The sequence below is a fragment of the Bombina bombina genome, chromosome 10, assembly GCF_027579735.1.
Source record: "Bombina bombina isolate aBomBom1 chromosome 10, aBomBom1.pri, whole genome shotgun sequence".
Taxonomy (NCBI): domain Eukaryota; kingdom Metazoa; phylum Chordata; class Amphibia; order Anura; family Bombinatoridae; genus Bombina; species Bombina bombina.
Genome location: NC_069508.1, coordinates 23,416,129 through 23,433,480, shown reverse-complemented (window position 1 = coordinate 23,433,480; position 17,352 = coordinate 23,416,129). Strand labels below are relative to the sequence as shown.

General features: G+C 41.5%; 1 protein-coding gene across 1 annotated transcript in view; it reads right to left on the bottom strand.

Moving 5' to 3' along the window:
• Window positions 1–17,352, bottom strand: part of HMCN1 (hemicentin 1) — a 297,578-nt gene that overhangs the window by 16,118 nt on the left and 264,108 nt on the right. The window contains exons 93-97 of the mRNA XM_053693857.1: window positions 15,397–15,567; window positions 12,280–12,423; window positions 4,697–4,834; window positions 2,548–2,669; window positions 1,436–1,673 (exon numbers count right to left, since the gene is read on the bottom strand). Of these exons, the coding sequence (XP_053549832.1) occupies window positions 1,436–1,673; window positions 2,548–2,669; window positions 4,697–4,834; window positions 12,280–12,423; window positions 15,397–15,567 (813 nt within the window). The remainder of the gene's footprint in view (window positions 1–1,435; window positions 1,674–2,547; window positions 2,670–4,696; window positions 4,835–12,279; window positions 12,424–15,396; window positions 15,568–17,352) is intronic.

Genomic DNA, 17,352 nt, shown 5'->3' with positions numbered 1-17,352 from the left:
TGTAAATAATTTCAGTGAGAAACCTAAAGTTTGTGAAAAAAATTGTGAAAAAGTGAACAATTTTTTTTATTTGATCGCATTTGGCGGTGAAATGGTGGCATAAAATATACCAAAATGGGCCTAGATCAATACTTTGGGATGTCTTCTAAAAAAAATATATATATCCATGTCAATGGATATTCAGGGATTCCTGAAAGATATCAGTGTCCCAATGTAACTAGTGCTAATTTTGAAAAAAAGTGGTTTGGAAATAGCAAAGTGCTACTTGTATTTATGGCCCTATAACTTGCAAAAAAAGCAAAGAACATGTAAACATTGGGTATTTCTAAACTCAGGACAAAATTTAGAAACTATTTAGCATATGTTTTTTTTGGTGGTTGTAGATGTGAAACAGATTTTGGGGGTCAAAGTTAGAAAAAGTGTGTTTTTTTCAATTTTTTCCTCATATTTTATAATTTTTTTATAGTAAATTATAAGATACGATGAAAATAATGGTATATTTTGAAATTCCATTTAATGGCGAGAAAAACGGTATATAATGTGTGTGGGTACAGTAAATGAGTAAGAGGAAAATTACAGCTAAACACAAACACCGCAGAAATGTAAAAATAGCCTTGGTCCCAAATGGACAGAAAATGGAAAAGTGCTGTGGTCATTAAGGGGTTAAAATACAAATTTTATTGGGCATTTTTCATATAGAAATGCAGTATATGCCCCTAAGTGAGACACCCTGTTTTCAGGGTGAAAAGTGGCTTTAGATCATTCCACCAGGGAAATAGAATATTATTAAAGCATTCTTTAATAATCTTGCCAGCCCAGATAGCTTTTAGTCATTGAGCCCCATGGACAGCACTTGTTTATTGATGCTGTCCAATCAGCAAGGACAACCCAGGTTGTTCACCAAAAGTGGGCCAGCATCTAAACTTACATTTTTTGCTTTTCAAATAAAGATACCAAGAGAATGAAGAAAATTTGATAATAGGAGTAAATTAGAAAGTTGCTTAAAATTTGGATGCTCTACCTGAATCACGAAAGAAAAAATTTGGGTTCAGTGTCCCTTTAATCTATAGATTAACTAGATCTCAGAAAAAAATACAGGTAGGTGAGATAAATACAGTTAGACTGAAAGAAAAGAGAGGAAGCGATCCATTTTTATCTGTTTCATAACTCTCATGATATATACTTACGTTTGAAAATGGGTTAGTTAGAAAATAATTATAGATTTTTTTTTATATTTTATACATATACATTTCTCAGTTTGTTTATTTTGTAATTATAAACATTTTAATATAAGGGACCACAGTGTAATATCTACACTTGATCTCAAACTTATTACTAGTTGACTATTGACAGCAACCATAGTTTTAGAGAAACAGAGAGAACAGCTGGTTCAATCTATATGTCTCTATTTAGGTTTAACTAGATTATTTTATACCCTTGGAGATTGAGGACTGTAGATGGAACTGTAGCAATTCTTCCTTTGGATCATAGTGAGATTCTACAGACGTCACATAGAGCGTCTCCACCAGGTAAGGCATTTTCCCTTTAGCATCATCATAGCTGATTGTGTGGTTCCAGGTAAAAGGAATGCTGACCCCATCCAGGGAAAACATTCTGGTTGAATAAGCATAGAGCTGACCAGGGCTTGTCTGTACATAGTCTTCTGTATAGTCCTGGCAAATTGAACAAACCAAAATGGGAAAGTGAAATGAAAAACAGAGAAACAAATGTAACACCTTAAGATATACATCACAAAATGATTCTAATCAGACTTATATTCATGACAGTATTGCTTTAGAAGTCCAGGCTATAGACTCATGTCTTCTTAAAAGGCCACACAATAAGGCCAGTCAGCCTGTAGCTGACCCCAAATTATGTTTCCAAAATGGTGACCACTTCCCTTCCATTGCCTGTTCAACGAGGCATCTTGTTTCCCAGTTCTTTGAGGTGCAACCATATACCTAATATTGTCCTTAATATTTGTCTAAAACTGGTATTTTGACTTGTCTTTGTGTTGACCATCTGTACTTTCCTGGAATCTGAATATATATTGGTCTTTACCAAACCTGTATATTGACCTTCTCCTTCTTTGCCAGTCTAGATACTCTGCTTGGACAGGTTACTTAGTCTTATATCTATACCTACTATCTTGTCTTAACCCTGAATTAACTCTAAAGTATCCTGTTGTTGCCTTATTATTCCTCAGGACTTCTGTATATGACTATTTGATGCCAAAGCTGAGTCTAATGCTATATCGTTTTAGTAATTGTTACATCTTGTAACTTGTTTTCTGGCAAGTAAACTTAAGTAACTAAACTAAATCAGCTATAGGGCTTTGGCACAAGGAGATATATTCTACAACTGGCATTCTGAGCAGGCACAGGACATATTTAGAAATGATATGCCAACTGGGAGAGAATAAAGACTATCATAGCAATTACTAAAATGTGTATTGCCAAATGTGTATCGTGTATTTCTTTACTGACTATTATGTCCCTTTAAAAAGCAGAAATGGCAGTAGGTGATCTAATCTGTAATGCATTTCACCTTTATTTTCACATCGGCTATTGACTGCAGCTGGAGAACATTTCCTTTCATCACAGTGTCCACTAGCAGTGACCCATCAGAATCAACTCCATGCACGGTATGAGTGATCCACAAAATCTCACCTGTAAGTATCACACAGTTAGTCATCTGTCATGATGTTATTCTGTTAATTCAGAAGAAGTAATTTACTGTAACCTAAAGTAAATCATCTGGTCTGAGTGTGTCACTATTATCTGAAGCATTAGAGTATTCTCAAAAGTTTAGTTGTTCCATGATCTTCCTGGGCAGTGCTATTGTCGTACAAAAAGTGCCAATCTCTAATTAAAAGTAAAAGGAGGTTTTTGTTGTACAATAGCATTGGAAAACTATGTTTATGGAAAAAAGACCCATTACTTATTGCACTATTCTGTCTCTTTTAAACTAATTAAATACAGAAATGTGCTATATTTTAGGAAATTGATCTCAGAAGGATACAACGATGGTATATTAAAAAGTAATTATACACAACATTCCCTTGGACAATAAAGAAAAAAAAATATGTCTAAATCAGAGGTGTCCAATTCTCCTTTTTAAGGGCAGCAGAGAGATTTGGAATTACAAATCTTATTAATCTATGTGGAGGAAAAGGAATATTCTTTTAAGTTATGGCTGAAGGAAAACTGTGAGATTAAAATCCTCTATTTACAAAAGAAAGAACCACAAATTTTATTGTATAGTTAAATATAGGACATAAATATAGCACATCTAGGCAAAAATTCCCACTTGCTGTCCCCCGAAAATATTCTGTACGTTGTTGACAATGTACCATAGAACTCTGGGTAAGATATGCATATGAGATATACAACATCTCACAGGTCTTGCTTCTATGACTGTGTTTAAACACATAATCTCCTTATGGGTAAGGAGCAACAAAATTAAATCAATTTATGGACGGCTGTTATGGGCTTGTTAGCTCTCATCAGCAGAAGATATGTTTGATTTGCTGCTAGATGAGGCATATTTCCAGGGAGAAATCAATATTAATTTAAATTGTGGTGGAGATAAAACTGAGATTAAAATCTCTTAAACCACTTAAAAAAACACTTAAAATCTCTTAAACCACTTAAAAAAAGTAAAAAACAAAACATGGTTGAACTTATTCCCAAATCCTGACCACTAACATAAGGTATATAAGACTGAACTGAATTGTTTAAAAAATATAACTTAAAAACTGAACACATGAAAATGTATGAAAATGTGATATGATTTAGGTAACAACAAAGTTAGATTTTTCTGAATGTTTATCTAAAACTTGTATAAATAAGATCTGTTACTTATAGTTGGATGGTGGGTCTCTTGCCTGCTACATAATATAAGGTTGTTCTCTTGTAAAGCTGAAAGCAATACGCCAGCATGGCAAAAAGTGACAAAAAAATGTCACTGTGTTGCCATCAGTAACACAGAGGATTAACAAACTGTTATAATGATATATAGGCATTAGTGAGCACCATAAAATATGTCAAACACTGTTCACTATTTATGAGCCGGGAGTAAATTAGCTGCTTTTATTAGATTGAAAGATATACTCTAACTTCTGACTTCTATAATATGGGGACATTTAAAATAGCAATATGTTACCATTGTTTTTTAGATATTGACATTTTGAAAACATTTTAAAGGGACAGCCTAGTCAAAATTAAACTTTCATGATTCAGATAAAGCAGCAATTTTAAGCACCTTTCTAATTTACTCCTATTATCCATTTTCCTTTGTTCTCTTTGTATCTTTATTTGAATCTAAGTGTAGAAACCGTCCCATTTTTGGTTCAGCACCTGGGTAGCACTTGCTGATTGGTGGGTAAATTTAGACACCAATCACAAAGCGCTACCCAGGTGCTGAACCAAAAATGGCTTAAATTCCTGCTTTTTCAAATAATAATACTAAGAGAACGAAGAAAAAAATGACAACAGGAGTAAATTAGAAAGTTGCTTAAAATTGCTACTCTATCTGAATCATGAAAGTTTCATTTTGACTTGACTGTCCCTTTAACAGTAAAACAATTAGATGGCACAAAGTAATTAAACTAACGCTAAATATTGCTATATTATGTATATTAAAGTCCTATTAGTAATGACAGATTTACTATTCGGGTCTTTTAGAATCAGTATACCTGTTGCAAATTCCACCTGGGATTCTCTTTTAAACATGCCGTCTGTAAGGGAGAACCCATTCACCGCATCTCCAACCTCTTTTGCAGTCGTCCAGTATATTGGATTCAGAATAGAGACGAGATTCCTCAAGGAAGGGCCTTACGTAGAAAACATGGAATTAAACATCACATGAGTGCAACAATGCAATGTTTTATTGCTGAGCTCATTAAATATTTCACAATGAATGTTTCACTCTTCATGGTGAAAATTAATGATGAATGGAATCTACCTCACTGTAAAGTATTAACTTTTGAAAAAATGTTTTGGATATTTATATTTTTAAAACACATTATGTATGGCTCAATAGAAAAATTAAAATGTATTTTAATTTCAGGCATTCTAAGAGGTCTTATGAATAAATATATGAAGGCAAATAGACTGGGCTGAGAAGTTTCTGAGAGATGTTTATATCCATATATGGGCTTTACAAATTAAAACAAGCTACTCTATGAAAGAATTAGATCTAATATATTTTCTAATATTCTTTTATCCATTAAATGTTTATAAGGTTGGATACAAATCTAATATTTTGTTCCTGCTCATTTTGAATCATTTTGAAAATATCATGAAATAACCGTTGTATGATTTGACCGTGGGTAAAAAAATGTAAATACTTGGATAAAAATAAACTGTCATAATTCAGAGCAAGCAATTAAAACAACTTCTGAATTTACTTTCAGATTTTCCTCTTTCTTTTTGTATTCTTTGTTAAAACGGAGTTAGAAAATACTTATTTAAGCAAATTTTTTTTAAATGTTAAATAAATACTAAATTGTTTTACAATACAGTAAATTAATTAACCAGAAATTAACTGAATATAACGCAGTACTTTTCAAAACTATTTACTGAAAAATTTATACACATACAAAAAGACAACAATAAAAATCACACAACATATAAATAAGTGATTAATTAAGGACATAAAATGGCATTTAAAGGCACATGATTCAGATAGAGCATACATTTTTTCCAATTTTCTTCTATAATCGATTTTGCTTCTTTTTCATGGTTTCCTTTGTTGAAGAAGCAGCAATGCACTTCTAGTAGCTAGCTGAACACACTGGGCAAGTCAATAGCAAGAGGCTTATATATGCAGCCACCAATCAGCAGCTAACACCCAGCTCCCGAGCCTATGTATGCTTTTCAACAAAGATACCAAGAGAACTAGGCAAATTAGATAATAAAAGTAAATTGGAAAGTTGTGTAGAATTGCATACTCTATCTGAATCATTACATTGACAATCTACACCAGAATTTGTATTGTTTGAAAAGATATATAATCCCTTTATTAATCCATTCCCTAGTTTTGCATAACCATCACAGTTATAATAATATAATTTTTAACTCTGTGATTACCTTGTATCTAAGCCACTGCAAACTGCCCCCTATTTCAGTTCTTTGACAGACTTGCATATATATATATATATATATATATATATATATATATATATATATATATATATATATATATGCAGCCACCAATCAGCAGCTAGAACCTAGGTTATTTGCTGCTCCTGAGCTTACCTAGATACATCTTTCAGCAAAGGATAACAAGAGAAGGAAACAAATTAAATAATAGAAGTAAATTGGAAAGTTGTTTAAATTGTATGCTTTATCTAAATCATGAATGTCTTATTGTTACAGAAGCATTAGTTATTTTGTTGTGAAGAGCTTATTTCCCAGCAGCAATGCCTGAACCAGCAAGCCAGCGCCTAAGAAGGGCTCCAAGAAAACCGTAACAAGTATCATTTCATAAAGAGTTAACTCTTTTTTTTTCCAGCTTTTAGAAACTATTGTCTAATCACCTCTGGAGCCAGACTGCTAATTGATAAGATGAACTTGTAAACTTGTTATCTTAAGTACTGTAATCCTATTGTGGCCTGTCAAAGGACAGTGTTCTCTATCTAAATGTGTGATGGGGGATTTTGTGCTTCCCCCCCCTCTCCCCCTGGGAGTGCCCTGTGTGCATGTAACCTTAATAAAAAGCAGGCTGGGCATCCCAGTCCTGAGTTCTTGTTTGACCCTCAATCGCAGCGTTGACTCGTTTTTGTGGGCAGAAGGGTATCCTAGCTGTACTGCAGCTAAGGGAGATTATTCTATATTTGCGAGACTCATATAGAATACTATGGAAAGCAGCTTCTCCCCTCTTTAGCAATAGGGATCCAGGCTACTAAGCGGTCCATCACTCAGCGAGACTAAGGGTAACCGTAACATTTGGCGGCAGCGGCGGGATTTTCCTGGATTTCCTAGGAGAGGTACAGAACGGATGGAGAGCGCTTACGAAAAATTGAAGCGTACAACCCTAAAGGATTTACTTGAAAGCAGAGGGGGGTACGCCAGCAACCGGCCGAGGAGAGAGCTGATCACAGAATTGACCGAACTGGATCAGAGCTTCACAATGGCGGAAACACCGACCACGATTAGTGATGAAAAAACCAGGATTGTTCGGGAAAGGCTCTCATTATACGGGCCGAACCCCTCCATGGAATTGGTACAGCAGTTGATGGCGGAGGCGGATGAGGATATACGAGAGACTCGAGCCCACGAACTCAACCTAGCGAATGCACACCGCAATGCTGAAGCCCCGCAGGTAATCATCCCTGTCGAAAATGCTGGGAGGCCCAAGATACCCTATGCGGCATTTCGACCCTTCCTAGAGAGCGAGACAGGGATTGATGAATATTTGTCGGACTTCGAAAGGCAATGTGCCCTGCACCAGATTCCCAACAGAGAGTGGCCCACGATATTGTCTGGGAAACTATCCGGGCGAGCCCTGGAAGCCTTTCGTACTCTGGGTGCTGAGGAAGTGACACAGTATGAGCTAGTTAAGGAGACACTGTTGCGACGGTACGCTGTAACTCCGGACACATATCGCCGACAGTTTCGGGGCATGAAAAAGAAGCCTAACGATACCCATATGGAATGGGCGCACCGAATGCGGAGAGCGGCAAATCACTGGCTGAGCGGAAGTAAAGCGGTGACTGGTGAGGAAATTTTACAATTGTTTCTCTTAGAACATTTTTATAATGGCATGGAACAGCAAGGGAAGGAATGGCTGCTAGACAGGCGGCCTTCTACCTTAGAAGAAGCAGCCAAATTGGCCGATGAACATTATGACTCCCGTCTTCACGAACCCATGAACTACCGAGCTCCAGCACGGGTCGAACCCAGAGAGGTTTACCGTGCACCCCCTCGTGCTGAATTTCGAGCCCCAGTGCCCACAGGGCCCGTCCGACACTCAGGACCACCCAATAACAGCTCTGAGCGTCCCAGACCGACTTGCCACCGATGCAAGCAACCAGGGCATTTCATGGCTAGCTGCCCCCTTAATACGCACCAGACACCCAGGAATTACAATTACCCCTCTGGGTCCTATCGTCCGGCCCGGGCCCTCTGTGTTAACCAAGAGGCCCCTATGGAGGGATATGTGGGGCCGCTTCACGAGGCAGACCCTGTATATGCTGCCTCAGATAACCGCCAGCACCATCGGCAGAGGGTATGGCTCGAGGGGCGATCTACCGAGGGATTGCGAGACACAGGGGCTACTATCACGCTGGTACAGAGTCATTTGGTGCCAGAGCACAAGCGATCCGGACAGACTGTGGCCGTTAGAGTGGCGGGGGGGGATGTGTACAAAATTCCAACAGCTAAAGTGCATCTTGATTGGGGAGCGGGAAAGGGGGCTGTGAACGTGGGCCTAATGGATAATTTACCTGCCGAAGTACTACTGGGCAACGATTTGGGCCCCATGACTTCTGCCTATGCTCCAGTATGCAACAACGAGGCGGACCCAGTGACTACACGGGCCCAAGCCCGGACGGAGCGAGAGCTCTCACCAGTGCGGGAGACACAGGTAAGACCTACCCCGACCTTGCCTGACAGGTTAGGCCCCATACCCTGGGACACCCCAGATGCTTTCGAGGCAGAGTCTAAGACTGACCCGACCTTACAAAAGTACCGGGAACGAGCAGAGACCGGAGGGGGCGGGGCAGATAACGAAACATTCTTATGGGAAAAAGGGAAACTATACCGCTGGACAGAGAAAAGGGGACAGCGTAGGCGACAGCTGGTAGTGCCCCACAAATACCGTCAAGAAATCCTCAAAATAGGCCACGACATCCCCTTAGCAGGCCACCTAGCCGTAACCCGTACCCTACACCGCATTACTCACACGTTCTTTTGGCCAGGGGTGCACGCTGACGTTAGAACTTACTGTAACACCTGCGATGTGTGTCAACGAGTAGGAAGGCGAGGCGATCACCCTAAAGCCCATCTAGTAAATATGCCCATTGTAGAGGAACCCTTCAGCCGGGTTGCTATTGACCTAGTGGGACCACTGGCTACCCCTAGTCCCTCCGGTAAGCGCTACATTCTTACCGTAGTGGACTACGCTACCAGGTACCCAGAGGCTGTCGCCCTATCCAACATACAAGCGGATACGGTAGCGAATGCACTAGTACAGGTGTTCTCCCGGGTAGGATTTCCAAAAGAAATCCTATCCGACCGAGGCACCCAATTTACGGCTGAATTGACCCAACAACTCTGGCAGGTTTGCAAAATTAAGTCCCTCCTGAGCTCCCCATACCACCCCCAGACGAACGGGCTGTGTGAGAGGTTCAATGGGACCCTCAAGCAAATGCTCAAGATGTTCACTCAGGAATACCGAGACTGGGAACGCTTCCTGCCGCACCTCCTATTTGCTTATCGGGAGGTGCCCCAGGAAACGACAGGGTTCTCTCCCTTCGAGTTGCTCTACGGAAGAAAGGTACGGGGACCCCTAAACCTGATCCGGGAGCACTGGGAGGGAGAGATGGAGGCTGACGGTGTCCCAATTGTGCCATACGTGCTGGAACTCAGGGACCGAATGGAGCAATTAGCCAAATCCGTGCGGGCTAATCTCCAGTTGGCCCAGAGAAGACAGAAAGTATGGTACGATCGGGGGGCCCGAAAGAGAATCTTCACCATAGGACAAAAGGTGTTAGTACTTAAGCCGGTGAAGACAGACAAATTGCAGGCGTCCTGGCAGGGTCCCTACCAGATCGTAGAGAAAAGGGGAGACACCACTTATGTGATAGCTAGCTGCCACGACAACAATCTTAGAAAGACATTCCATGTAAACATGCTCAAGGAATATTTTGAGCGACCAGAGAACGTGACGGCCGTATGTTGTTCCCCTCAGGAAGACCCCGACAGTTTACCCATTCCAGACCTATTAGAAAAGAGCCTCCCCACAGGTATAGTGGCGCAGGTTCAGATAGGGGACCGACTTAGCCCCACTGAAAGGGAGCAGCTCAACCAACTCCTCCAGTCCAAACACCTCACCTTCTCCCCGAAGCCAGGGTACACTACTTTAACCACCCACCAGGTAGATACTCCGGGACAAGCTCCCTTGCGCCAGGCTCCATACCGAATCCCTGAAGCAGTTAGGACAGGAATGAAGAAGGAGATCGATGAGATGCTCCAGCTCAGGGTAATTGAGCCCTCCGATAGTCCCTGGGCCTCCCCAGTTGTCTTGGTGCCCAAGAAAGATGGGACCACCCGGTTCTGCGTAGACTATCGGAGGCTCAATGAAAATACCGTGACGGACGCTTACCCTATGCCCAGGGTAGACGAGCTACTCGATCGTATAGCCAGGGGAAATTACCTGACCACTATTGACCTCTGCAAAGGTTACTGGCAGATTCCCCTGGCCCCGGAGGCTATCCCCAAGTCGGCATTCGTCACCCCATTCGGCTTATATCAGTTTAGGGTAATGCCGTTTGGGATGAAGAATGCCCCAGCTACATTCCAGCGCTTGGTGGATAGGCTCCTGGATGGCTTCCAGAGTTTTGCTTGCGCCTACCTGGACGACATAGCGATCCACAGTGAGTCCTGGGAGGACCACTTAGCTCATGTGGGAATGGTTCTGGATCAGATCCGGGCTGCTGGCCTGACTCTGAAGCCAGAAAAATGCCACTTTGGGATGGCCGAGGTACAGTACCTGGGTCACCGGGTGGGGTGTGGAAAGCAGCGACCAGAGCCGGCCAAAATAGAAGCTGTCGCCAATTGGCCCACCCCCATCACTAAGACTCAGGTCCTAGCCTTCCTGGGCACGGCAGGGTACTATAGACGGTTCGTACCAGACTACAGCACACTTGCCAAACCCCTGACTGACTTGACCAAGAAGAACTTACCTCGACAGGTCCTGTGGTCTCCCCACTGTGAAACGGCTTTCCAGGCTCTCAAAAATGCTCTAATTAACGCTCCTGTCTTGGCGGCCCCAGCCCTCAACAAACGTTTTATCGTCCATACAGATGCTTCCATGTTCGGGCTGGGAGCCGTCCTCAGCCAAGTAGGCGAAGATGGAGGGGAGCATCCAGTTGCCTACATCAGCCGGAAGCTCCTGCCCCGCGAAGTCAGCTATGCAGCGGTCGAAAAGGAGTGTTTGGCTTTGGTGTGGGCATTAAAGAAATTGACTCCCTATTTATATGGTCAGGAGTTCACTCTGGTCACCGACCATAACCCGTTGGTGTGGCTGAACCGGGTCTCTGGAGATAACGGCAGGCTATTACGTTGGAGCTTATCGTTGCAACCCTTCAATTTCACCAATACTTACAGACCTGGGAAACAGAATGGCAACGCCGACGGGTTGTCCAGACAAACCGACCTCAGCCCCGCATAACCAGCGGTCTGGACAGCCTTAGTCTGCCCCGAAAAGGGGTCAGACCGTGTCTGCCAGAGTGTTCCACAGAAAGGGAGCACTGTTACAGAAGCATTAGTTATTTTGTTGTGAAGAGCTTATTTCCCAGCAGCAATGCCTGAACCAGCAAGCCAGCGCCTAAGAAGGGCTCCAAGAAAACCGTAACAAGTATCATTTCATAAAGAGTTAACTCTTTTTTTTTCCAGCTTTTAGAAACTATTGTCTAATCACCTCTGGAGCCAGACTGCTAATTGATAAGATGAACTTGTAAACTTGTTATCTTAAGTACTGTAATCCTATTGTGGCCTGTCAAAGGACAGTGTTCTCTATCTAAATGTGTGATGGGGGATTTTGTGCTTCCCCCCCCTCTCCCCCTGGGAGTGCCCTGTGTGCATGTAACCTTAATAAAAAGCAGGCTGGGCATCCCAGTCCTGAGTTCTTGTTTGACCCTCAATCGCAGCGTTGACTCGTTTTTGTGGGCAGAAGGGTATCCTAGCTGTACTGCAGCTAAGGGAGATTATTCTATATTTGCGAGACTCATATAGAATACTATGGAAAGCAGCTTCTCCCCTCTTTAGCAATAGGGATCCAGGCTACTAAGCGGTCCATCTCTCAGCGAGACTAAGGGTAACCGTAACACTTATTATGACATTACTGTCCCTTTAAGTTTAAAATTTGAACATTTTCAAAATCTCTCCAATTCTGCAAGAATATCAGGAAGTGTTGTGGTTGAATTTGTAATAAATAAAACATCATCAGCACATTAATAAGGTACTGTGATACTTTGTCCTTATTACTTTGTTATATCCCAGATCTGACAAGGAACCTAAAGTCTGCACTATCCACAAACTAAACTCTACTTACCTAGACCTTTAGGAATATTAGTAAACGTGGCTTGAATTGTTCTAGAATCAGGACCATCAGTGACTGTAGCATTCAGGACAGCGATTCCAAACTGGAGACCATTAATGTTTCCAAACAAATTTCCTTTCACAAGTTGAGGTCCTCCTGGTATACAAATATATAAAATAAAAACAATAAATATTGTAAACAGTTTAGGTTTTTATTGATAAATATTTTTACCACTATTTTACAGCTATTTTCCAGCAGTGTTTTAACAGATCACTTTGTTATGCATTTCATAGTTAGAGGTACATGAAACCCCAAAATTTTATTTCATGATTCAGATAGAGCATAGATATTTAAACAACTTTCCAATTTACTTCTATTATCAATTTTGCTTCATTCTCTTGGTATCCTTTGTTGAGGGAACAGCAATGCACTACTGGGAGGTAGCTGAACACATATGTAAGCCAATGACCAGAGGCATATATCTGAAGCCACCAATCAGCAGCTAGCTCCCAGCTCCTGAGCCTATCCAGGTATGCTTTTCAACAAAGGATACCAAGAGAACTAAGAAAATGATGTAATAGAAGTAAATTGTAAAGTTGTTTAAAATGTTATCATTTGAATCATGAATGAAAAATGTTGGGTTTCATGTCCCCAGAGGCGTAACTAGAAACCACAGGGCCCAGGTGCAAGAATCTAAGAAGCCCCCCCACACACAACCCCCCTCCCCCCTCCAAAAAAAGGTGAACTTAATACTAAAATTTTTTTTTTACTATTAATACAGAAAAAAATGGGAATCAGATTACATGTCTGCAAAAGAAGGTACCCTGTGCCCACAGTCTGTGAGATGGTCTGACCCCCTGTTACTGTATACAGGGAGTGCAGAATTATTAGGCAAGTTGTATTTTTGAGGATTAATTTTATTATTGAACAACAACCATGTTCTCAATTAACCCAAAAAACTCATTACTATCAAAGCTGAATATTTTTGGAAGTAGTTTTAGTTTGTTTTTAGTTATAGCTATTTTAGGGGGATATCTGTGTGTGCAGGTGACTATTACTGTGCATAATTATTAGGCAACTTAACAAAAAACAAATATATACCCATTTCAATTATTTATTTTTACCAGTGAAACCAATATAACATCTCAACATTCACAAATATACATTTCTGACATTCAAAAACAAAACAAAAACAAATCAGTGACCAATATAGCCACCTTTCTTTGCAAGGACACTCAAAAGCCTGCCATCCATGGATTCTGTCAGTGTTTTGATCTGTTCACCATCAACATTGCGTGCAGCAGCAACCACAGCCTCCCAGACACTGTTCAGAGAGGTGTACTGTTTTCCCTCCTTGTAAATCTCACATTTGATGATGGACCACAGGTTCTCAATGGGGTTCAGATCAGGTGAACAAGGAGGCCATGTCATTAGATTTTCTTCTTTTATACCCTTTCTTGCCAGCCACGCTGTGGAGTACTTGGACGCGTGTGATGGAGCATTGTCCTGCATGAAAATCATGTTTTTCTTGAAGGATGCAGACTTCTTCCTGTACCACTGCTTGAAGAAGGTGTCTTCCAGAAACTGGCAGTAGGACTGGGAGTTGAGCTTGACTCCATCCTCAACCCGAAAAGGCCCCACAAGCTCATCTTTGATGATACCAGCCCAAACCAGTACTCCACCTCCACCTTGCTGGCATCTGAGTCGGACTGGAGCTCTCTGCCCTTTACCAATCCAGCCACGGGCCCATCCATCTGGCCCATCAAGACTCACTCTCAATTCATCAGTCCATAAAACCTTAGAAAAATCAGTCTTAAGATATTTCTTGGCCCAGTCTTGACGTTTCAGCTTGTGTGTCTTGTTCAGTGGTGGTCGTCTTTCAGCCTTTCTTACCTTGGCCATGTCTCTGAGTATTGCACACCTTGTGCTTTTGGGCACTCCAGTGATGTTGCAGCTCTGAAATATGGCCAAACTGGTGGCAAGTGGCATCTTGGCAGCTGCACGCTTGACTTTTCTCAGTTCATGGGCAGTTATTTTGCACCTTGGTTTTTCCACACGCTTCTTGCGACCCTGTTGACTATTTTGAATGAAACGCTTGATTGTTCGATGATCACGCTTCAGAAGCTTTGCAATTTTAAGAGTGCTGCATCCCTCTGCAAGATATCTCACTGTTTTTTACTTTTCTGAGCCTGTCAAGTCCTTCTTTTGACCCATTTTGCCAAAGGAAAGGAAGTTGCCTAATAATTATGCACACCTGATATAGAGTGTTGATGTCATTAGACCACACCCCTTCTCATTACAGAGATGCACATCACCTAATATGCTTAATTGGTAGTAGGCTTTCGAGCCTATACAGCTTGGAGTAAGACAACATGCATAAAGAGGATGATGTGGTCAAAATACTCATTTGCCTAATAATTCTGCACTCCCTGTATATATATATAGTGACACTATTTAACCCACCAATACTGTATATAGTGAGTCACTGACACAGTCTGTAATCTGCCGGTGAGATGGCTGGCCTGACCTTTCCTGCCCAGTACTTTATAAAGTGACCACAATAGTCAGTGACATGGTCCATCCCCACATACTGTATATAGTGGTACTGTATAGTGACACTGTTTACCCCCTGCCCCCCCCCCCATGCTGTAGTGACAAGGTCTGTAATTTGCTGGTTCCACAAACATACACAAACATACATACATGCATAAATACACACACAGTCACATACATACACACACACACACACACACACATAAACACCAATGGGTAAAACAGAAACACTGACCCCTGTAGTCATGTCACACTCACATTATATCAGTGCAGGCAGTGGTAGGTTAATGTTTTTTATTAAAAAAAAACATTATTTTTTTTTTTAAGCTGGGCCCCCACTCTCAGGGGCCCAGTCGCACCTGCGTTCTCTGCACCCCCTGTAGTTTCGCCTCTGCATGTCCCTTTAACTATTACAATCTGTTTCCTTCCGCACCACTGCTAACCCATCTAAATGCATCTTTTATGAACAGAAATATAGTTTACCTGTTTACGAGACTACATACATATTTTATTATTATATGAGCATTTTACATTGTTCCTATTTTCGGCACATATACTGTTCTACGTAACACTCACCTGGACACGTCTGGACATTACATCTCAATAGCTGTGTGGAATCTCCCACACAGGTTCGTCCAGTGGGAGAGCGAACTGGGTGATTGCAAGGACGTGTGCGTATCTGCTCCCCTCCTCCACACGAGGCAGAACAATGGCTCCAGGCTTCCCAAGGGCCCCAGTTTCCATCCACTGCAAAGAACCAGAATATCTGAAAATGTCTCTCCACATATGAGCGCATCTTGGCAAAATTTATAAACTTAGAAATTATACAGGAAAGGAAGTAATTGAAAAGGAGATTCACACGTGGAAAAAACAAACCTGGGTACTTTGAGGATATGACTCTAAATTGTAGTTATAGTCTGATGGTCTCAGGGTGCATAACAACTATATTCTCAGGGTTAGGCAGGTTGTGCACAAATTCACACTTTTTATTGCCCTTTTGGCTTCCAATTACTCTTGGGGCAGCTTCCTGCAGGGGTTTCCATACGTTGTATCTCAGGCATACTATAGTATTTACTGAATAGAGTCTTTTGGCTTTTAATTACTCTTGGGGCAGCTTCCTGCAGGGGTTTCCATACGATGTATCTCTGGCATACTATAGTATTTACTGAATAGAGCCTTTTGGCTTCTAATTACTCTTGGGGCAGCTTCCTGCAGGGGTTTCCGTACGTTGTATCTCAGGCATACTATAGTATTTACTGAATAGAGCCTTTTGGCTTCTAATTACTCTTGGGGCAGCTTCCTGCAGGGGTTTCCGTACGTTGTATCTCTGGCATACTATAGTATTTACTGAATAGAGCCTTTTGGCTTCTAATTACTCTTGGGGCAGCTTCCTGCAGGGGTTTCCGTACGTTGTATCTCAGGCATACTATAGTATTTACTGAATAGAGCCTTTTGGCTTCTAATTACTCTTGGGGCAGCTTCCTGCAGGGGTTTCCGTACGTTGTATCTCTGGCATACTATAGTATTTACTGAATAGAGCCTTTTGGCTTCTAATTACTCTTGGGGCAGCTTCCTGCAGGGGTTTCCATACGTTGTATCTCTGGCATACTATAGTATTTACTGAATAGAGCCTTTTGGCTTCTAATTACTCTTGGGGCAGCTTCCTGCAGGGGTTTCCGTTCGTTGTATCTCAGGCATACTATAGTATTTACTGAATAGAGCCTTTTGGCTTCTTATTACTCTTGGGGCAGCTTCCTGCAGGGGTTTCCGTTCGTTGTATCTCAGGCATACTATAGTATTTACTGAATAGAGCCTTTTGGCTTCTAATTACTCTTGGGGCAGCTTCCTGCAGGGGTTTCCGTTCGTTGTATCTCAGGCATACTATAGTATTTACTGAATAGAGCCTTTTGGCTTCTTATTACTCTTGGGGCAGCTTCCTGCAGGGGTTTCCGTACGTTGTATCTCAGGCATACTATAGTATTTACTGAATAGAGCCTTTTGGCTTCTAATTACTCTTGGGGCAGCTTCCTGCAGGGGTTTCCGTTCGTTGTATCTCAGGCATACTATAGTATTTACTGAATAGAGCCTTTTGGCTTCTTATTACTCTTGGGGCAGCTTCCTGCAGGGGTTTCCGTTCGTTGTATCTCAGGCATACTATAGTATTTACTGAATAGAGCCTTTTGGCTTCTAATTACTCTTGGGGCAGCTTCCTGCAGGGGTTTCCGTACGTTGTATCTCTGGCATACTATAGTATTTACTGAATAGAGCCTTTTGGCTTCTAATTACTCTTGGGGCAGCTTCCTGCAGGGGTTTCCGTACGTTGTATCTCTGGCATACTATAGTATTTACTGAATAGAGCCTTTTGGCTTCTAATTACTCTTGGGGCAGCTTCCTGCAGGGGTTTCCGTACGTTGTATCTCTGGGATACCTGCACTGCTATAGTATTTACTGACTAGAGAATGTAAATGTTCAAAGTCAGAGTCAAGTAATAACCCTCAGCTTTACATTCTGTTTATCCACAAGAAAAAAATG